The 22,785-nt window shown below is 21.5% G+C and overlaps 5 protein-coding genes across 5 annotated transcripts; all 5 read left to right on the top strand. All coding sequences in view use genetic code 6, as the record gives it.

Annotated features, from left to right (window-relative positions):
* Nucleotides 1–326: 326 nt before the first annotated feature.
* Nucleotides 327–1,031, top strand: TTHERM_00538770 (hypothetical protein; the record flags this gene model as incomplete). Its single annotated transcript, XM_001007902.2, has 3 exons — nucleotides 327–556; nucleotides 613–890; nucleotides 961–1,031. 3 exons carry the CDS (start codon nucleotides 327–329, stop codon nucleotides 1,029–1,031), a joined length of 579 nt encoding a protein of 192 aa, XP_001007902.2.
* Nucleotides 1,032–1,683: 652 nt separating this feature from the next.
* TTHERM_000538718 (hypothetical protein) lies at nucleotides 1,684–2,031 on the top strand (the record flags this gene model as incomplete). Its single annotated transcript, XM_012795587.1, has 2 exons — nucleotides 1,684–1,886; nucleotides 1,938–2,031. 2 exons carry the CDS (start codon nucleotides 1,684–1,686, stop codon nucleotides 2,029–2,031), a joined length of 297 nt encoding a protein of 98 aa, XP_012651041.1.
* A 2,194-nt stretch (nucleotides 2,032–4,225) lies between these two features.
* TTHERM_000538715 (transmembrane protein, putative) lies at nucleotides 4,226–10,247 on the top strand (the record flags this gene model as incomplete). Its single annotated transcript, XM_012795586.1, has 7 exons — nucleotides 4,226–6,545; nucleotides 6,599–7,222; nucleotides 7,442–7,847; nucleotides 7,908–8,487; nucleotides 8,547–8,837; nucleotides 9,025–9,201; nucleotides 9,249–10,247. 7 exons carry the CDS (start codon nucleotides 4,226–4,228, stop codon nucleotides 10,245–10,247), a joined length of 5,397 nt encoding a protein of 1,798 aa, XP_012651040.1.
* A 1,115-nt stretch (nucleotides 10,248–11,362) lies between these two features.
* TTHERM_000538712 (transmembrane protein, putative) lies at nucleotides 11,363–20,520 on the top strand (the record flags this gene model as incomplete). The annotated part of the gene is made up of 14 exons (XM_012795585.1): nucleotides 11,363–11,875; nucleotides 12,019–12,614; nucleotides 12,671–12,968; nucleotides 13,019–13,450; nucleotides 13,528–13,947; nucleotides 13,999–14,262; nucleotides 14,325–14,540; nucleotides 14,951–15,148; nucleotides 15,207–15,368; nucleotides 15,633–15,858; nucleotides 16,795–16,986; nucleotides 18,196–18,819; nucleotides 19,358–19,763; nucleotides 19,821–20,520. The coding sequence occupies 14 exons, from the start codon at nucleotides 11,363–11,365 to the stop codon at nucleotides 20,518–20,520; spliced, it is 5,247 nt and encodes a 1,748-aa protein (XP_012651039.1).
* Nucleotides 20,521–21,179: 659 nt separating this feature from the next.
* On the top strand, nucleotides 21,180–22,226 carry TTHERM_00538710 (hypothetical protein; the record flags this gene model as incomplete). Its single annotated transcript, XM_001007896.2, has 3 exons — nucleotides 21,180–21,963; nucleotides 22,012–22,160; nucleotides 22,209–22,226. Exons 1-3 carry the CDS (start codon nucleotides 21,417–21,419, stop codon nucleotides 22,224–22,226), a joined length of 714 nt encoding a protein of 237 aa, XP_001007896.2. The 5' UTR covers nucleotides 21,180–21,416.
* Nucleotides 22,227–22,785: the final 559 nt, after the last annotated feature.

Genomic DNA, 22,785 nt, shown 5'->3' with positions numbered 1-22,785 from the left:
AATTAGATTCTGATGGAATTCAATGCGAAAGTGATTTTAGTTAAGACTATATATATGTTCTTTCATCTAATAATAACATTTACATGATAAGCTAAACTAATTTTGAAATTTAAAATATATTTTAATTTTAATTAGGAAATATTACTCATTTGAAATTTTAATAAAACTAAGGATTAACATTCATAAGTTATAATATAAGTGGATATTCCATTTTCTCTTTGAATTAAAATTTTAATTAACCTAATTTACTTTTTTTCTCTCCAAATTAAATTAATGACTATGGATTTTTAAAAGATCGATCTTTGATAGTATGTGGAAATAATTCAATGATTTATTTTGGTTCTTAGTTTATAAATCCTGCTACATAATCGATCGACTATAATGATTATCATGTGTATGATAATCTTAATGCTCTACTTCTGCAAGATTTAAAATAGATAAATTACACTAAACTAATTGTAGGAGATGATTTCACAGTATTTTATGGAGAAACAATGATAACTGTGGTAGTAAATGAAAATAGAGTTATACAACTTAACAAATGCTTAGGCTCATAGTAAATATTACATTTTTTATAAACAGCTTTCTAATTTCAATTTAATGATCAATAAGATTACTTTTAGGTGTTACTCCAAATGCTATTTTTGAAGGTTCCATATTAAAAACGTTAACATCTAATGGAATAGTATTTATAGATATAACAAATGGATAAATAAAAAGGCATACAAGCTGCTTCTAGACAAATGATATACCAAACGAATAAGTAAAAGGTCTTTACTTTGATGATGAATTACTTAGAATTTACATGATTGAGAATTAAGGGAAATTAGGGTACTTTAGCTTTCCAAAGGGTGAATATCTGACTTAGTACTATAATCTATCAACTTAAAGTAGATTATAATTTAACAAGGTTTTGTTTTTAATTCAAAATTCTAAAAATAAATTATTTTTTTAAAATAGTAAGGAGATTAAATATATATTTGGCCATTTTAGACTCCTTAAAATTATTTAGTAATAACAACCTATCTTGATGGAACTTTTTTATAAACTCTAAATTTTGATAATGACTTCAAAGTTAACTAAATTTATTATGACAATAATTTAGAAATTATTTTAGTTATTGATTTAAGCTAAAAATTATTTGTTTTTAATTATAAAAAATTTAATTTACTCTATGATTCACCAATTACTAATTACACAGTAGAAATTTTTTAAAGCTAGTATGGAACAATTATTGTGTATTAAAATTTGATACAAATGCTCACAAAAGGATAGGATAATCACCAAATTTAAATAAATACTTTAAATTTACAAAATTACTATTCTAATTAAACATACTTTGATACTTTTTCAAACTCATTGATCCTTTTTAATATAGTTGGATTATTATAAGTAAATTTTATTTAAATATTAATTTTTGTTAAAAATTGAAAACATTTTATTTTTATAAATTATTTTACAAATAGATTGTAGATATAGAAAATCCTTTAAACATAAATATAAAAAGTTTATCATTCATATAAAAGTAAAATTAAGTATCTTTAAACGTTTGCTATGGAAAATAATATTTGGTTATTTTAATGGCTTCTCCAAACCAAATTATCCTCATTAACAAATAGACTAATGATTTAAAAGTGATTAATTTTGCATTCACAATACCAAACTAGTGTTTACTACTTCTTGATGAAAAATTACTCTTGGTTGTCTCTAATGGAAACTAACTTATTTTTATTGATGTTTAATCTTAAATTTATTTAAAAAATGAATAACTTGATTAATTAAGTTCTACTGTTTCCTCTATCTAAATTGATGAGGAAGAAAAATTATTAATTATTTTGCTTTCTACAAACCAAATATTTAGTTACGATTACTCATCTCTATAATTAGTAAATTCAATCCCTTTAATAACTCATTTATTATATTATGCTTATTAATAGGTTTGTGATTGGATGGAGACTAATTAAATTACAATCTCTACATTTTAGATAAACACTTCTTATAAAAAAATTCTATACGCCTCAGGGATTATGATTTATTTTATTGATTACACTTAGAAAAAATTAATGAAATAAATTTAATTTGTAGAGTAAACTTAAGGAGGAGTTATAGATTAGAAAAAAAACATAATATTTATTTATACTAATATAGTGTATTAGTATGATCTTTATACATATAATCTGATTAGAGTCTCTTAATTTAAAGTAATTTTATTTTTTCATGTAATTTTTCATAATTTTATATTAATAATATGTGTTTAAAAGCATCTTTAATAAATAAATCAATTAAATATTATTTACGAATGGGATATCATTGTGACCTCTTCTTTAGATAACACTATAGCTATACATAGCTATCCAGAATTACATTTTATAGAGTTACTTTAGCATGATCCTACCGATTGCTAAAGTGTTAGCGCTTTTGCTGTGGATATATAAAACAACAGAATAATCTCTGGTTGTGGACGTGGGAGTATTTATGTATGGAAGAACGATATTTCAATTAATAATTTCTATTTGCTTAAAAATTATTAACATTTGCTTTAGATTTACTCTGTATCTCGAATTATAATTGACTAAACAAACAACTTTTTAATGTTATTCGGAGTAAATTTTAAACTTTTTATCATTTTAAAAATACTCTAAATTCTCCTATATTCTAATTCACTTTAACATTAGCCTATAAAAAATTTTTTGGCTTAAAATTTAATAATTTGCCCAAAATGAAAAAATTAAAATGGTTGAAAATTAAGATATATTTTAATAGTACTAAAAAAAAAATATTTTATTATTAGGATATTCTAATGTTGATTAAAGTTTATTGATAGAATCCACCTAGCAAAAAATAATTATAAATAATCACAATGTATCGTAAAGCTTAGGTGTCATAGCAAAATTAATTTTATTTATTATCTCTTGTAGTAATAGGGATATAGCAAGAAAGAAGTTAATCTAATTCACTTTTTGGATTGAAAGGAATAGAAGATATTTGTTATTATTTTTTTGTGATATTATTATTATTATTATTATTATTTTTTAATTAATAATTAATTTTTGATTGATTTATAGCTTTACAGGTGTTAAAAATTATAATCGTTTAAAAGAAGTTCAAAATCACTTTAGTGAACTAAAAAATCAAATGTTCAGAATTATGAGTTTTAATTTTAGTTAAATTTTTTAATTTTAAATTGTTTTAAAAAATAATAAAAACTAGTTACCCCTAATTAAATTATAAATTAACTGAATTAAATATAGTATTACAGTATTCAATTTAATAAATCCTTTTAAAAAGAAAATTATATTATTTTTAAATAAAATATTATTAAGTTTATTTAATAAATTTTAAAAATAATAAGTAATTTAAATTATCAACTATTAAAAAAGTTAGATGGGTTTCCATTGTTAGTTTAACTAAGTAGTATAGATTAATAAGTTAACATAATTTAAGTCTTACAAGGAAACGATGGAGCATATGACAGGCTTAATTAATGTATACTTACTTTTGACTAAGATGGATATGTTTGGAATTTCAATATCACTTCTAAAAGCTACATTTTTAGAAAGCAGTTTCCTATTCACCAAGTAATAAGTTTGTTTAATATTATTTTAATCTGTACTTACTTTCTATTTTTTATAATAGGGTTAAGTGAAAACAATAGTTCTAGATCCTATTAATTAAAGATTTGGGAGCATGGGTTTAGATAATAAAGTATAAATATGGTCATATAATCCTTAAAATGCTCAAATACCACTTTTTTAATATAAAAACATAGCCTAAATTTAAAATGGATATTTAGATTTAGTAAGTATTTTATTTAATTAGAAATTAATTATATTATTATTATTAAATAAAAGGATAATTAAATTTTAATTATTTCAGATTCTAATTTTAGAATAGTTTTGCTTTCATTTCCTTTACTGAATGTTATTTAAGTTTTTGACTAGCATAAAGATGTCATAAATTCTTTTATACTTAATTAGAACTCATTTTAGGTACATTTTCATTTTTAAAATATTTCAAAATACAGAAAATTTATAATCAATTATTTTAGATTATTTCATTTTCGAATGATTAAACAGTAAAGTTTTGGGAATACGAGTTTTCTATACAAAATAGTTATTTTTAGATTATTAATAGATCATCTTCTATTATAAGTTATGCTTTTGATGAAGAAAATAATAGTCTATATTATACTAGGTCTGATGGTAATATTTAAAAATGGTCTTTAATGGATTAACAGGCAGAAAATGGGCCTATATTATAATTTAGCGATAGATGTAACAATACGATATATTTAATAAACGAAGATATTTTTGTTTTAGTCACTACAAAGTAGATTAATTTAATCTAAAAAAAAAATTTAGAGCTAATTCAAAAAATTTAAGTAGAATGCTCTCACAGTGTTAACAAATAAGATATAATTGTATGCGGATATAATAATTAAATTACATCGTATTAAATTAGTTAGATTGGTAATAAATATGATTTCTTAAAATTATACCAGAAGTAATTAGATATGCCGTTATATAAGTTTTTCAATAGTATTTTACAATCAACTGAATTTATTATTATATTTGTCAACCACTCTATTGCTTTTGTAGAAAGTTCAACAGGTTTAATAACAAAATAATTTCCAAAAATTCATCAGCTAGCTATAATAGATTTGATAATATATACTGATTAAATAATTTTTAGTTACTCTTTTGATAGTTAATTAGTTTAATACCTAGTCGAAAATAATAATGTAAAAGTTTAAAGATAAATTCATTTAGGATTTCCTATATTTTAAATTATTGTAAATTCCGATTATATTTTAGTAAACTTGCAAAATGTAAACTATTGCCAAATCTATAAAAACGATGATTATGAATAATTTACTTTACTGTAACTTATTTAAACAGCATCTCGTTGGTAGACATATTAGTAAATTATACTTTAACCAGAATACTAATTGATTTTAGTGAGTTCTGATTTCTACTATATTCTATATGATTATTAATCATTTGAATTAATAAATTTCTATCAGAGCAATTTTCTAGTGGAGACCAATTTTATGAAAAGGAAAGCTACTCTTCTTTAAAATTAGCAAATCTTTGTGTAATTTGGGTAGACTTTTTCAATAATTTCTTCTAATGAAAATCCTGAATCGATATAATTGAGCGTTGTATAATAATTTCTAAATAGAAACTAATTTTATGAAAATATTTATTTAAAAGTTGAATAAGTAGGATTTGATTATATAATAAGTGTTCTTTCATATAATTACAATGGTATCAATTATATGATGGCAGATACCTTGGGGTAAATGTCATGCTAATATAATACTAATGATGCTGATTATTTTTAATTATATAAAAGACTAAGCTAATATTAAAATTTGAGGAAAAATAGTTTGATAAACTACGAATCCTATCAGTAACATAAAATTCTCATAAATATGTATTAAAATTTTAAGTTTAAAGGATTTCCAGTATTGGATTCTAAAGTAGATATGCAAATTTAACTTATAATAAACGGAGCTAATTATTCAAAATCTGTTGAAGGAAGTATAAATATAAATTAGTTAATCAATTCATAAACATTAGTAGAAATATAGTTATAAAATTTAATAGTTTATTTTCAAGAAGAAGAATAATAATAGCAATAATTAGGAAATGTTTAATTATAAAAATTATAATTTCTTTCATGTTAAATAATCTTTTAAAACCAATCTTTAAATGTTTAAAACCTGTAATTATTTCATTTTAATAATGTCAGTATAATTAATCAAGATATTTAAACCTCCTTAAATATTGAAAACACAGAACTTTTAATAATAGAAGAGAGCTACTTTACTGATAATAATATTAATACAAAACAATTTCTTACTTTTAATAACAGTGTTAATTATGATAAAGATTCAGAATTTATATTTAGAAATAATAAGATTGCAAATAATAAAATAAAATCGACTAATTTCTTTTTAATTTAGTACGCATATTCAATTACTATGGATTTAAATGAAATTTTTGATAATGTTAGCACATAGCTCTCTATCTTATTGTAAACTGTAATATCGAATAATATTAATTTTACCTATTTAAATTTTAATAATAATATAAATCTAGCAATAATTTATGACAATTATTTTTTATAATAATCTCAAAACTCCTTAATTAATAATTTGTAAGTAAAAAATAGTTACTTTGGAATGTCTTTGAGTAAAATAGAGTCAAATAAATACTTAATTCCAGATAGCTATATGATATATGCTAATTTTTCCTTTATTGATTTTCAAATTATATCTATGAAAAATTAATTAAGCAACTCAACTACTGGTTTAATAACACTTATTTCAGAGCAGATTTAAATAAAGAATTTTAAGCTAGAAGATAATTAATTATAAAACTTTTCACCAATTTTTATTACCTAAAGCTAAGTGCTAATAGATTAATCATATTTTACTTCAAATAAACTTTATTCTACATAATACGGAGGAGGTGTCTTTTATTTTGAGTCTTCTTATGTTGAAATATAAAATAGTTAATTTTTTGAAAATGAAGCTTAAAGTAATTATTCAGAATTTTTACAATTATTAATGATTTATTATATTAAAATAAAGATGGAGGATCACTATATTTTATTAACATGTGTGATGGTCAGTTAAATAATGTAACCTTTACGAATAATACAGCAAGAGAAAATGGTGGAGTTTTTTTACTTAATGACTCAAATATCTAGATATCGAATAGCACTTTTGAAAGAAACAAAGCTATTATTGGAGGAGTAGCTAGGTACTTGAACTTTATACCTTAATTCCTTAAAAAAAATAGTAACAGCTCAGTTAAAGATTCGTGTGGTACTGCTTATTAAAATGAATGCATAAATAATTAAGGTTAATTCTATGGTAACAATTTCTGTTCTTATCCTTAAAGCGTTAAAATTAATAATCAGTCTTTACAAAATGGATCAATATATACTTTTAAAGATATATAAAGTGGAACGCAAAATAATATTTTGAAAATAAACATCTTAGATGAAGAAGGAAGTTAAGTAAAATTTTAGAGTTCAGAAAATGTCCCAGATAAAATAATATAAGAATTTTCTTAATATTTTGTTGAGCTCTAAGAGTTATATATTTTAAATAATATCCAAGATTTAAGGTAAATTGACTTGAAGTTATAGGGCGCAACAATTTAATCTTTTGAGTTTGATGAATTTCTTTTAAATTAGTACTAAGTATCAGGTAATTTTTTAATAAATAAATACCATTGATTCTCATAAATTCTAATATACCTATTATAGGATAATTATTTCTTGAATAAGAAATATGTAGTTTTTTTTATTTATCCTCATTATTTATCATCAAATCAAATTTTTTGAGGATTTATGGTATATTTGTTATATTAAAATAAACAATTGCAAAAAATCTGGGTAGATTTGAATAAACTTTATAAAAAATAAGGGCAATTAGGTAAAATAGGGAGAGCAGTTTTGTAATTTAAAGGATTTCACTTGTTTTCTAATTTAACACAAGGATTTACTGATACTTTAACTATTTATATAGATTACAACTTTAGATATTGTTAAATAGGAGAAATAATATAATCAGCTTGCACATCTTGTTCATTAGCAAACTGTTAAACATGTTAAAATGGTACATATTCAATTGAAGATCCAAACTCAAATACAAATAATATATAATGCAAGCCTTGTGATTATTCATCTTGCATTTCTTGTTTAGGAAGCTAAATTACTTTAAAATAAGGATTTTGGAGATCTGATAAATTCAGTGATAATATACTATCTTGTACTACAAAATAATAAAATTTTTGTAACGGATAAGAAGATACTAATTATTGCTCTGAAGGGTAATTTTTTCTCAAAAATTACTTTAGTTTTAAATAAATTTAATTGATAAAAAATAAAAGTTTAATAGGACCTCTTTGCTAGACTTGTGATATATTAGGATCATTTTGGAATCATTCTTATGGATAAAGTGGTTTAGAAGTTAATTGTTATAAATGTTAATCAGAAGGAAAATAAATAGCTGAATAGATTTTAATATGTTTCATTACTCTATTATATTTGACATATTTACTTTACTAAACTAAAATGAATTTAAATATGATGACTAAGGTTTTGATTATTGATAGGCTAGGGCTAATAAGATTAGGCAATTCAGGCTAAATAGGTGAAAAAAGTTTTTATAGTAGATTGATGATTAGATATCTTTAAATCTTTATCAGTATTTCCAATCTTTGCCCAAAACAAATATTTAACTTTAAAATAATCTCAATATTTTCTCCTGTAAGTTCAAATTAAAATTTGCTGGATTGTATTGTAAGTAAATTTGGTACTATCTTACCAGTGTATTATTATAAAGTGTTATTTTTTATAGCATTTCCTTTAATAATCATTCCCTTAGGGTTCTTATTCTACACTGTGATTATTAAAGTAATAAGTTTTTTCTCTAAATAAAATAAGAGTTCTTTTTATTATGAATACAAGGTAAATTTTAATTACAAAATAAATTTTTTATATGTAAATAACTCTAAATATCTTACTAGAAAGATTCAACTGTGATTTGTTTCGTCTTCCTTTTCTTTTTCTTATAGTAAAGTTCCTTTGAGTCTTTGGCTTAGATATTTACTTGCAAAAAGATAGGTAAGGAGTCGTTTATGAGCTACTACTTATTAGAAAAGTGCTATTCAACCAATCATGTGATTTTGATAATATCTATGATAATGCCAATGACATTATTATGGATAGTTTTAGTACCAGGGATATTGATTTATAAAATATGTAGTAAATCAAAGCATTTTGATACATTTTCACATCAATTTGAATTAATTAGAAAGGTATTTATATACTTTAAATAATCTACCGTAGCTTCTTACTTTTAATTAAACAATAATCATTAATTGATGGGCTACCCAAAGCCAAGTTTTTTTTAAAAAAGAAGAGTAAAATTTTGAATTTTGACTCAGCAGAGTAAATAAGAAGTTACAGTAACTTATATTATCATTTATTTATTTTTTTAAAAAGTATGGTTTCCTCATTTGTGGATATAGATAAAAATTTTATTTGTGGGAGTTTTTAGCAATGAACTTGAAGTTGATCTTAGTCTTTTTAGTAATATATTTTGATTCCAGCGTACTTATTAGAGCATCTTTGATACTAATTATCCTTTACTGCTATCTTCTGCTTTTACAAAAATATTAAGTAAGTTTTCTTTTTTATCTGAAAAATTAACTTTTTTTTTTAAAAAGCCATACTAAAAGGTTAAATACTATAAAATAGACTTATTTTTTTCTTAAATTTGTTGTTTGCTCACAATAATAAATATTCTACTCAATATTATAGAATAAGATATTCTTATATACCTTGGTACTATTGTTGCTTATATTTTGCAAACAGCCGCATTTTTAAAAATCTTCTTTGCTTACTTAGATACCTCAATTTTTCTTACTTATCATTAGTTAAAAAATACTAAGGTTATATTAATTATAAAAGGATGTTTGCAAAGCAATTCAAATTTTTTCAAGTTCATTAAAAAATACTTAAAATAGCATATGAACTCTCTTTATTTATTAATCTATTGCACAGAAGACAATTCATTTAAAAAATTCAATAATTTTTAGCTTCTTCGACTTTAAATTTAAGATTATATTTAGAGAAAAAAAAGAGATAAAAATGCACCTTTCTTTTCTAATTCTGAGCCTAATGATCAAAATAGCTTTAAAGAGGCTAATAATTTAGCATATAATACAAGAAAAAAGCTTCTTTCCAAAAAGATGAAAGAAAACAGTACTTTAAAATAGAGCGGTCTATTTTTAAATATAAACTAAACTTCTCCAAAAAAATTTTTGGTTTAGTATAATACAGAAATCTAATCTACAACATAAAATTTTACTCTTAGCTAATAAGGAAGTCCAAAACTATATAAAATGTTTTCTGAATTACAAAACAAAAATCAAAAGGATATTGACTAATAAATTAGTTAAAATGTTAGTGAGCAAGAAGAGAATTAATAAAATAACTGCTTAGCTAAGTATAATTTTAGAACAAGAAGTAATTTTATAGTAAAAACAAACAAATTTCAAAATTTATTATTTAAAGATAATAATATCAAAAATATCTATCGTGATTAGTTTGCGCTGTTGAATAACCAAATAGAGTACAGAGATTATAAAAAGAATGACTAAGAATTAGATTCAATCTTTAATGATTAACTTTCTACTTTTAAAAAAACAAACTCTTAAATATGATGAAGTAATATTATTCTTTTATTTAAATTAATATTAATTCATTTTCATAAGGCCGATTAGATAGAACGGTCAAAAGAAATTTAATAAAAATAAAATTTGATTAGTATTATTATAACTAATTTTTATTGAAGTATATTTAAATTGAAAAAAATTCTAGAATATAGTTTAATTATTGAACCTTATTTAATGTTATTCATCTATATTATATTTATGTTAGCATATTATTATTGTACTATATTAAAAATTATTTTATTTTTTGCTTTTAAATTTATAAAAGCGCTAAAAATATAAAAGAATTTCAAAAAAAAAAAATTATTTTAAAACACCAAACAATAAATGTAAACCTTTTGTATCAATAATCAATTACCAAACTAAATTAAACCAACAATTTCTTTTAAATTTAGTTAAAGAAATCTTTATTTTACTCAATTTCATTATTTTTAAACCAAAAAAACTCATATAAAAAACTCGAAATGAATTTTATAAAATGATTAAAAAGTTATTTTTACAATTGTAACTATTTTATAGAAGCCATTTTAGATCATATTTTAAAATATTTTATCATTTTACACAATAAATATTTTAAACTTTAATTAAAATCTAATTAACTACTATAAAACTTGAGGAATTTGGTCACTCAAGGGGGAAAATTTTGTGCCCAATATACAAAGGTTTAGCTAAATTTAAAAATTTTGATGTAAAAAAATTATTTATTTTTGAAATTATAATAAATTAAATTATTAATAATAATTCTATTATAAAATATAAAAATTAGATTTTTTAATAACTAAATAAAAAATATATTTCATAATAAGTGGCATGCAAACCAAGAAATTTTTGTATGGCATCTTGCTATATTTAATAATTTGTAAAAAAGATAAATAGTTATTTTAAAAACGATTTTTTCATAAGGCCAATAATGGACACTCTATTAAAATTCCCTTTTTATAAATATTATCAAAGATTAAGATTTTTATTAGTCAAATACACATATTTTATAAGTTAATAAGAAATAAATAAACAGAAAATTTAAATAATTAATATTTATAGAATATAAATTAGTTTTTCAAAATCTATTTAAGAAAAGACAATAAATAAATAACTATTTTTTAAAAATGGATAAGCTTTTAATAATATTAGCTTGTCTAAATTTAATAAAAATTTCATTTTAAGAAATTTGCCCTTTTGATATTGATTTAGGTTATTCCTCTACTAGTTGTTAAGGATAAATAGGAGATTAGAATGTTTTAGGAGGAGAATTATTATTCTTTAAAAAATAGGATAAATATGAATAGCTAATGGTAGATTATGGAAGTTAAGGCTTGCTTGGAGTGTGGAATCTTACAGATGCTAGTCTTTTTTATTCAACTTCATATTTTTAAGATAACAAAATTCAAATTCATTCTATTTTTACTGATAAGCAAATCAACATTTCTGATTTATCTTTATCAGAAACTTTCATATACATAATAGATATCAATTTTAATGTATATTAATAAAGTCTCTATTAATAGAATAGTACAGCTATTAAATATAACTTTGAAACTATAGATAATAGTTAGTAACAATAAATTTAAGTTTGTTACAACATTAAAAATAATATTTTGTACTACCCTAAAGATAACTATGTAAAATATAACTTTCTCTTTTTATTTAAATTATTTATCTCTACTTTTAAGATAATTAGATTTCGTTTTGATATTAAATATTAAGCTTTTTAATTTTTTTTATTTTAAAAGTAAATATAATTTTTATGCAAAATAATTAAAAGGTCTACCTTCGCTCGGTTGGATAATCTTTTTAAATAAAATTAGATTCTGATGGAATTCAATGCGAAAGTGATTTTACTTAAGACTACATATTTGTTCTTTCATCTAATAATAGCATTTACAAGATAAGCTAAACTAATTTTGAAATCTAAAATATTTTATAATTTTAATTAGGAAATATTACAAATTTGAAATTCTAATAAAGCTAAGGATTAACATTCATAAGTTATAATATAAGTGGATATTCCATTTTCTCTTTGAATTAAAATTTTAATTAACATAATTTACTTTTTTTCTCTCCAAATTAAATTAACGACTATGGATTTTTAAATGATGGATCTTTGATAGTATGTGGAAGTAATTCAATGATTTATTTTGGTTCTTAGTTTATAAATCCTGCGACATAATTGATGGATTATAGCGATTATAATGTGTACGATAGTCTTAATGCACTACCTCCTTAAGATTTAAAGTTAATAAATTACACTAAGCTAATTGTAGGAGATGATTTCACAGTATTTTATGGTAATTAAACAATGATAACTGTGGTAGTAAATGAAAATAGAGTTATACAACTTAACAAATGCTTAGGCTCATAGTAAAAATTACATTTTTTATAAACAGTTTTCTAATTTTAATTTAATGATCAATAAGATTACTTTTAGGTGTTACTCCAAATGCTATTTTTGAAGGTTCCATATTAAAAACGTTAACATCTAGTGGAATGGTATTTATAGATATAACAAATGGGCAAATAAAAAGGCAGACAAGCTGCTTCTATACATATGATATACCAAATGAATAAGTAGAAGGTCTTTATTTTGATGATGAATTACTTAGAATTTACATGATTGAGAATTAAGGGAAATTAGGTTACTATAGCTTTCCAAAGGGTGAATATCTGACTTAATATTATAATCTCTCAACTTTTAGTAGATTATAATTTAATAAGGTTTAGTTTTTTATTCAAAATTCTAAAAATCAATTAAATTTTTAAAATAGTAAGGAGATTAAATATATATTTGGCCTGCTTGGACTCCTTAAAATTATTTAGTAATAACAACTTATCTAGATGGAACTTTTTTATAAATTCTACATTTTGAAGAAAGTTTCAAAGTTAACTAAGTTTATTTTGACAATAATTTATCAATTATTTTAGTTGTAGATTTAAGCTAAAAATTATATGCTTTTAATTATAAAAAATTTAATCTATTCTACGATTCACCAATTACTAATTATACTGTAAAAGTTTTTTAAAGTCAGTATGGACCAATTATTGTGTATTAAAATTTGATACAAATGCTCACTTAAGGATCGGATAGTCACTAAATTTAAATAAATACTTTAAATTTACAAAATTATTACTCTAATTAAACATACTTTGATACTTTTTCAAACTCATTGATCCTTTTTAATGTAGTTGGGACGTTATAAGTAAATTTTATTTATATATTAATTTTGTTCAAAATTAAAAAAATTATATATTTTTTTATAATTTTTTTTACAAATAGATTGCAATAATAGAAAATACTTAAAACATAAATATAAAAAGTTTATCATTCAAGTAAAAGTAAAATTAAGTATCTTAAAGTGCTTGCTTTGGAAATAAATATTTAGTTATTTTAATGGCTTCTCCAAACGAAATTATCCTAATTAACAAATAGACAAATGATTTAAAAATGATTAATTTTGCATTTATAATACCAAACTAGTGTTTACTACTGCTGGATGAAGAATTACTCTTAGTTGTCGCTAATGGAAACTAACTTGTTTTTATTGATGTTTAATCTTAAATTTTTTTGAAAAATGAGTAACTTGATTAAGGAAGTTCTACTGTTTCCTCTATCTAAATTGATGAGGAGGAAAAATTATTAATTATTTTGCTTTCTACCAATCAAATTTTTAGTTACGATTACTCAACTTTAGAATAAGTAAATTAAATTACTTAAATTACTCAATTACAATATTTTGCTTATTAATAGGTTTGTGATTGGATAGCGACTAGTTAAATTACACTTTCTACTTTTTAGATAAACACTTCTTATAAAAAAATTCTATATGGCTCAGGCCTTATGATTTATTTTATTGATTATACTTAGAAAAAATTAATGAAACAAATATAATTTGTAGAGAAAACTTAAGGAGGGGTTATAGATTAATATACAAACAGCATATTTATTTATACTGATAAAGTTTATTAGTATGATCTTTAAACATATAATATGATTTTAGTGTCATAATTTAAAGTAATTTTATTTTTTCATGTACCTATTTTTTATTTTATTTTAATTATTTATTTTTTAAAAAGCATCTTTAATTAATAAACCAATTAAACATCATTTATGAATGGAGTATTATTGCGACTTCTTCTTTAGATAACACTATTGCTATTCATAGTTATCCAAAATTAAATTTCATATAATTACTTTAGCATGATCCTATTGATTGCCAAATTGTAAATACTTTTGCTGTTGATGTAGAAAACAACAGAATAATTTCAGGTTGTACAGGTGGGAGTATTTATGTATGGAAGAATGATATTTCAATTAATAATTTCTATCTGCTTAAAGATTATTAATATTTGATGTAGATTTACGTTGTCAGTAGAATTATAATTGATTAAACAAACAATTTTTTAATCTTATTAGGAGTAAATTTTTTAACTTTTTTATATTTTATAAATACTTTAAAATCTTCTTTTTTCATTTTAAATGAAGAAAACTATAATTTTCACCATTTTTGTATTATTTTTCCTAAAAAATAATAAAACTAACTAATGATTTAATTGTATTGTAAAAAATTATTACAGTATTTAATTTAATTAATAAGCATTTAAAAAAGAAAATTATAAAAAATCTGAAATAAAATATTATTATGTTGAAATAATAAATTTAAAAAAATAATTTGTAATTTATTTTATCAACTATTAAATAGGTAGATTGGTTTCCATTATTAGTTTAACTGAGTAGTTTTGACTAATAAGTTAATATAATTTAAGTTTTATAAGGAACAGATGGGGCATATGACAAGCTTAATTAATGTATACTTACTTTTGACTAAGATGGGTATGTTTGGAATTACAATATCACTTCCTAAAGTTACATTTTTACAAAACTGTTTCCTATTCATTAAGTATTTTATTTTGTTTTAACACTACTTTAAACTTTACTTACTTTCTATTTTTTATAAGGGTTAAGTATAATCAATAGTTCTAGATCCTATTAATTAAAGATTTGGGAGTATGGGATTAGATAATAAAGTATAAATATGGCCATATAATTCTTAAAATGCTCAAATACCACTTTTTTAATATAAAAACATAGCTTAAATTTAATATGGCTATTTAGATTTAGTAAGTATTTTAATTCAAATTTAATTGATTTTGATATTAATTATATTATTTATTAAATAAAAGGATAATTAAATTTTAATTATTTCAGATTCTAATTTTAGAATAGTTTTACTTTAATTTCCTTTACTGAATGTTATTAAAGTTTTCGACTAGCATAGAGATGTCATAAATTCTTTTATAGTACATTAGAGTTCATTTTAGGTACAATTTTATTTTAAAAATATTTTATTTATAAAACAGAAAATTTATAATTAATTATTTTAGATTATTTCATTTTCGAATGATTAAACAGTAAGATTTTGGGAATACGAGTTTTCTATACAAAATAGCTATTTTTAGATTATTCATAGATCATCTTCAATTATAAGTTATGCTTTTGATGAAGAAAATAAAAGTCTATATTATACTAGGTCTGAGGGTAATATTTAAAAGTGGTCTTTAATGGATTAATAGGCAATAAATGGGCCTATTTTATAATTTAACGATAGATGTAATAATACGATATATTTAATAAACGAAGATATTTTGGTTTTAGCTACAACAAAATAGATAAATTTAATCTACAAAAAAAACTTAAAGCTAATTCAAAAAATTTAAATAGATTGCTCTAATAGTGTTAAAAAATAAGACATAATTGTTTGTGGATATAATTAATAAATTACTTCGTATTAAATTATTTAAAATGGTAATAAATATGATTTCTTAAAATTATATCAGTAGAAATTAGATTAGCCATTATATAAATTTTACAACGGTATTTTACAATCAACTGAATTTATAATTATATTTGTCAATCATTCTATTGCTTTTATAGAAAGTTCAACAGGTTTGATTACAAAATCATTTCCACTAATTCATCAATTAGCTATAATAGATTTGATTATATATACTGAGTAAATAATTTTTAGTTACTCTTTTGATAGTTAATTAGTTCAATACCTAGTAAAAAGCAATAGTGTTAAAGTCTATAGATAAATTCATTTAGGATATCCTATATTTTAAGTGATTGTAAATTCAGATTATATTTTAGTAAACTTGCAAAATTTCAACTATTGTCAAATTTATAAAAACGATGATTAAGAATAATTTACTTTACTGTAACTTATTTAAACAGCATCTCGTTGGTAGACATATTAATAAATTATACTTTAACCAGAATACTAATTGATTTTATTAAGCTCTGATTTCTACTATATTCTATATGATTATATAACATTTGAATTAATAAATTTCTATCAAAGCAATTTTTTAGTAGAGACTAATTTTATGAAGAGGAAAGTTACTCTTCTTAAAAATAATTAAATTTTTGTTTAATTTGGGTAGACTTTTTCAGTAATTGATTCAAATAAAGATCTAGGATAGAAATAATTGAGTGTTGTATAATAATTTTTAAATAGAAACTAATTTTATGAAAATATTTATTTAGAAGTTGAATAAGTATAATCAGATTACATAATAACTGTTCTTTCATATAATTATAATGGTATCAATTTTATGATGACAGATACCTTAGGATAAAGAGATTGCCAATATAATACTAACGATGCTGATTATTTTTAGTTATATACAAGACTTAAACAATATTAGAATTTGAGGAAAAATATATTGAAAGATGATGGTATTTAAAAGAAACATAAAATTTTTGTAAACATGTATGAAAAATTTAAGTTCTAAGGTTTTCCGATAGTGGATTCTAATTCATAAATGTAAGTTAACCTTACAATAAATGGAGCTAATGAATAAAATTATGTTGAAGGGATTATTAATTTAAATTAGTTAATCAACTCAAAAACGTTAGTAGAATTATATTTATAAAATTTAAACATTTATTTGTAAGAAGAAGGTCAATAACAGCAATAATAATTAGGAAATGTTTAACTATTTTAATTACAATTTATTTCATGTTAAATATTCTTTAACAATAAATCTTTAAACGCTTCAAATCTGAACTATTTTAGTTTTACTGATGTCAGTATTACTAATCAAAATATTGAAAATTCCTTAATTCTCATTTAAAACACATAATATATAATTATAGAACAGAGTTATTTTGCTGATAATAATATAAATACTAAACAATTTCTTACTTTTAATAATACTATTGATTTTAACGATAATTCAGAATTTATATTTAGGAATAATAAGATTGTAAATAACAAAATTGACTTGACTAATTTCTTTTTAATTTAGAATGTGAATAAAATCACTATTGATCAAAATGAGATTTTTGATAATATTAGCAAATAGCTCTCTTTCTTATTGTAAACTATAATATCTAAAAATATTATTATTAGCTATTTAAAGTTTAATGATAATATAAATCTAGCAATAATTGATGACCATTAATTTTTATAATAATCTCAATACTCTTTCATTAATTACTTGGAAGTATAAAATAGTTACTTTGGAATATCATTTAGTGAGATAAAGTAAAATAAGTACTTAATTCCAGATAGCTATATGATATATACTAATTGTTCCTTTATTGATCTTCTAAGTACATCTATGAAAAGTTAATTAAGCAACTCATTTGTTGGATTAATAACATTTATTTCAAACTAGCTAGTAATAGCAAATTTTACTCTAGAAGAGAGTTAATTATAAAATGTTTCACCGATTGTAATTACCTAAAGCTAAGTGCTTATAGATTCATCTTATTTTATTTCAAATAAACTTTATTCTACATAATATGGAGGGGGTGTCTTTTATTTTGATGCTTCTCTTGTTAAAATATAAAATAGTTAATTTATAGATAATGAAGCTTAAAGTAATTATTTGCAATATTTATTTTTAATTATTAATTATATATTAATTATTTTAAATAAAGATGGAGGATCACTATATTTTATTGATATGTCTGATTGTGTGCTAAAAAATGTAACTTTTACGAATAACACAGCTAGAGAAAATGGAGGAGTTTTTTTGCTTAATAACTCAAATATTTAAATTTAGAATAGCACTTTTGAGAGAAACAAAGCATTAATAGGAGGAATAGCTAGATATTTCACCTTTATACCCTTATTCCTTAAAAAAAATAGTAGCGAGTTAGCTAAAGATTCATGTGGTACCACTTATTAAAATAATTGCATAGATAATTATGGTTAATTCTATGGTAACAATTTCTGTTCTTATCCATAAAGTGCTAAAATTAATAATCAGTCTTTACAAAATGGATCAATATATGTATTTAAAAATGTATAAAGTGGAACGTAAAATAATATTTTGAAAATAAACATCTTAGACGAAGAAGGAAATTAAGTAAAATTTTAAAATTAAAAAAACATTCCTGATAGAATATTACAAGAATTTTCTTAGTATTATGTTGAGCTCTAGGAGCTATATTTGCTAAACAATATTCCGGATTTAAGGTAAATTGACTTGAAATTATAAGGAGAAACTATTCAACCTTTTGAGTCCGATGAATATCTTTTAGATTAGTACTAAGTATCAGGTAATTTTTTAATAATGCCTTAAATTCTCATTGATTCTCACAAAACTCACTATTATCTTTAAAAGAAAAAATGGTGAAAATACAAATTGAGCAAAGTGTAGAGAAATTATTTTTAGTTCGTTATTTTTTATTAAAATATTTAATCTCACTTTAAAAAAATTATTAGAATAAACATATTTTTTGATTTATAAAATATTAAAATATGACTAACAACAATAGTTTTATTTAAGTAGACATTTAATAAATATATAATATTGCTAATCCAGGTACAAAAATTGAATGCTAAGTAGCCTTCTTGCTTTTTTTATTTTTGTTTTTTTAAATATATCAATCAGATCTACCTGTGATTTTATTAAAAACAAATACCTTTTAATTTTTTATTCAAAAAATATTTATTTTTGCTTAACAAGTCAAATTTTTTTTTTAATTTAAGGAAAAATGGATAAAATTAAAAAGGATTTATGGCATATTTTGCTAAATTTAAATAAACAATTGTAAAAAACTTTAGTAGAATTTAATTTATTTTATAAACAATAAGGGTAATTAGGTAATATAGGGAGAGCAGTACTGTAATTTAAAGGATTCTACCTGTTTTCTAATTTAACATAAGGGTTTACTGATACTTTAACTATTTATATTGATTACAACTTTAGAAATTGTTAAATAGGAGAAATAATATAATCAGCTTGCACATCTTGTTCATTAGCAAACTGTTATACATGTTAAAATGGTACATACTCAATTGAAGATCCAAACTCAAATACTAGTAATATGTAATGCAAGCCTTGTGATTACTCATCTTGTATTTCTTGTTATGGAAGCTAAATTACATTAAAATAAGGATTTTGGAGATCTGATAAATTCAATGATAGAATAATACCTTGTACTACTAAATCGTAAAACTTTTGTAATGGATAAGAAGATACTAATTATTGCTCTAAAGGGTAATTTATTCTAAAAATTATTATAGTTTTAAATATATTTAATTGATAAAAAACAAGTTTTATCGGACCTCTATGCTAGACTTGTGATATATTAGGATAGTTTTGGAATCATTCTTATGGAAGAAGTGGTTTAGAAGTTAATTGTTTTAATTGCTAATCAGAAGATAAATAAATAGTTGAATAGATTTTTATATGTTTCATTACATTGTTATATTTGACCTATTTATTTTACTAAACTAAAATAAATTTAAGTATGATGACTAAGGTATTGATTATTGATAGGCTAGGACTAATTAGATTAGGTAATTCAGGTTAAATAGGTGAAAAAAGTTTTTATAGTAGATTGATGATTAGATATCTTTAAATCTTTATTAGTATTTCTAGTCTTAGTCCAAAACCAATATTTAACTTACAAGTAATCTCAATATTTTCTCCTGTAAGTTCCAATTAAAATTTGTTTGATTGTATTATAAGTAAATTTAGTACTATCTTACCAGTATATTATTACAAAGTTCTATTTTTTATAGCATTTCCTTTAATAGTTATTCCTTTAGGGTACTTATTCTACATTTTAGTAGTTAAAGTGATAAGCTATTTCTCTAAACAAGAAAAGAACTCTTTTTATTTTGAATTCAAGGTAAATTTATATTTTAAAATAATTTTTTATAATCAAATAACTTCAAATTTTTTTCTAGAAAGACTCTACTGTCATTTGCTTTGTGTTCCTATTCTTTTTCTTGTAGTAAAGCTCCTTTGAGTCTTTGGCTTAGATATTTACTTGCAAAAAGATAGGTTAGGAGTCGTTTATGAACTACTACTTATTAGAAAAGTGCTATTCAACCAATCATGTGATTTTGATAACATCTATGATAATACCCATGACATTTTTATGGATAGTTTTAGTACCAGGGATATTGATTTATAAAATATGGAGTAAATCTTAGCATTTTGATAAGTTTTCACATCAATTTGAATTAATTAAAAAGGTATTTATATACTTTAAATAATCTACCATAGCTTCTTACTTACTATTCAGCAAAATTCATTTTTTAAGTTTTATCTTTTTAAAAAAATGAGTAAAATTTTTAATTTTAACTTAGAAGAATAAGTAGGAAGTTATGGTAGCTTATATTAAAATTTATATATTTATTATTTTATTATTTAATAAGTACGGTTTCCTAATTTGTGGGTATAGATAAAAATTTTATTTGTGGGAGTTTTTAGCAATGAACCTAAGGCTGCTCTTAGTATTTTTAGTTATATATTTTGATTCCGATGTATTTAGTAAAGCATCTTTGATGCTAATTATCCTCTACAGCTATCTTATGCTCTTATAAAAATATTAAGTAAGATTACTTTTTTATCTGAAAAACTAATTTTAATTTTTTTTAAAAAAAGCCATACTAAAATATTAAATACTACAAAATAGATTTATTTTTTTCTTAAATTTGCTGTTTGCTAACAATATTATATATCCTACTCAATGTTATAGAATAAGATATTCTTTTATTACTTGGTACTATTATTGCTTATATTTTGCAAGTAGCAGCATTTGTAAAAATCTTCTTAATTTACTTAGATGTCTTAATTAGGCTTAATTACCATTTATTAAAAAAAACTAAAGTTATATAAATTTTATAAAGATGTTTGAAAATGAATTTAACATGTATCAAATTCTTTAAAAAATACTTAAAATAGCATATGAACTCTCTTTATTTATTAATTTACTGCACAGAAGACAATTCATTTAAAAAATTCAATAATTTTTAGCTTCTTAGACTTTCAATCTAAGATTATATTTAGAGAAAAAAAAGAGACAAATATGCTCCTTTCTTTTCTAATAATTAGCCTAATGATGAAAATAGCTTTAAAGATACTAATAATTTAGCATATTCTACCAGAAAAGCTCTTCTTAACAATAGAATGAAAGAAAGGAGTATTTTAAAATAGAGCAGCATATTATTAAATACAAATTAAAATTCTCCAAAAAAATATATGATTTAGTTTAACTACGAATGCTAATCTCCAACATAAAATAGTATTTTTAGCTAATAATTTAGTCCGAAAGTAAATATAAAGTTTTCTGAATTCCTAAACAAAAATTAAACATAAATTGATTCATAAATTAGTGAAAACACTAGCGAGTAAGAAGTTAATTAATAAAATAACTGCTAAACTAAATATAATTTTAGAACAAGAAGTAATTTTATTGCTAAAATAAACAAATTTCAAAATTTATTATTTTAAGGCAATATCAAAAATATCAATCATGATTAGTTTGTGCTATTGAGTAGCCCAATAGAGTACAGAAATTATAAAAAGAATGATGAAGAATTATATTCAATTTTTAATTATAAACCTTCTGCTTAAAAAAAACAAACTCTTTAATCTGATGAAGTAAGAATATTATTTTATTTGAAATAAATATTAATTCATTTTCATAAGGCCAATCAGATAGAATGATCGAAAGAAATTAAAGAAAAATAAAATTTGATTAATCTAAGAATCACTAGTTTTATTTGAAGTAAATTTGTATTGCCAAAAGTATATAATATAATTTTAGAGCCTTATCTATGTTAATAGAAGACAATTATATATATATATATATATATATATATTAGCAGCTGTTTTTATTGTATTATGTCAATTTTATTGGATGTTTTTAATTTTTTGTTTGTTTTTAATTTATAATAGTGTCAAAAATATTTTTTAGATTTAAAATTATTTTAAATATTGTAATTAATAAGCACATAAAAATTATTTGAAAAACACGAAACAAATAAAAATTAATCTTTTTTGTGATAATAATCAATTACCAAACTAAATTATATGCGAGAGGTAGTTTTAGAACTATCACAAACCATTAGTCAACTAAAGATGTTAGAAGCTTGAATTTAATGAATTTTTCAAAAAAAGAAATTAAGAGAGTATTATTTGTTATTTTAACTCTCTAAGATAGCTTGAAAATCACAAGATATTCAAAGTAGAAATAAAGTATAGTTAATTTAGGCAAATTACTCTC

Source organism: Tetrahymena thermophila (genome assembly GCF_000189635.1).
Source record: "Tetrahymena thermophila SB210 genomic scaffold scf_8254807, whole genome shotgun sequence".
Lineage (NCBI taxonomy): Eukaryota > Ciliophora > Oligohymenophorea > Hymenostomatida > Tetrahymenidae > Tetrahymena > Tetrahymena thermophila.
The sequence above is the reverse complement of the archived record's forward strand: the minus strand, read 5'-3'. Positions and strand labels throughout refer to the sequence as shown.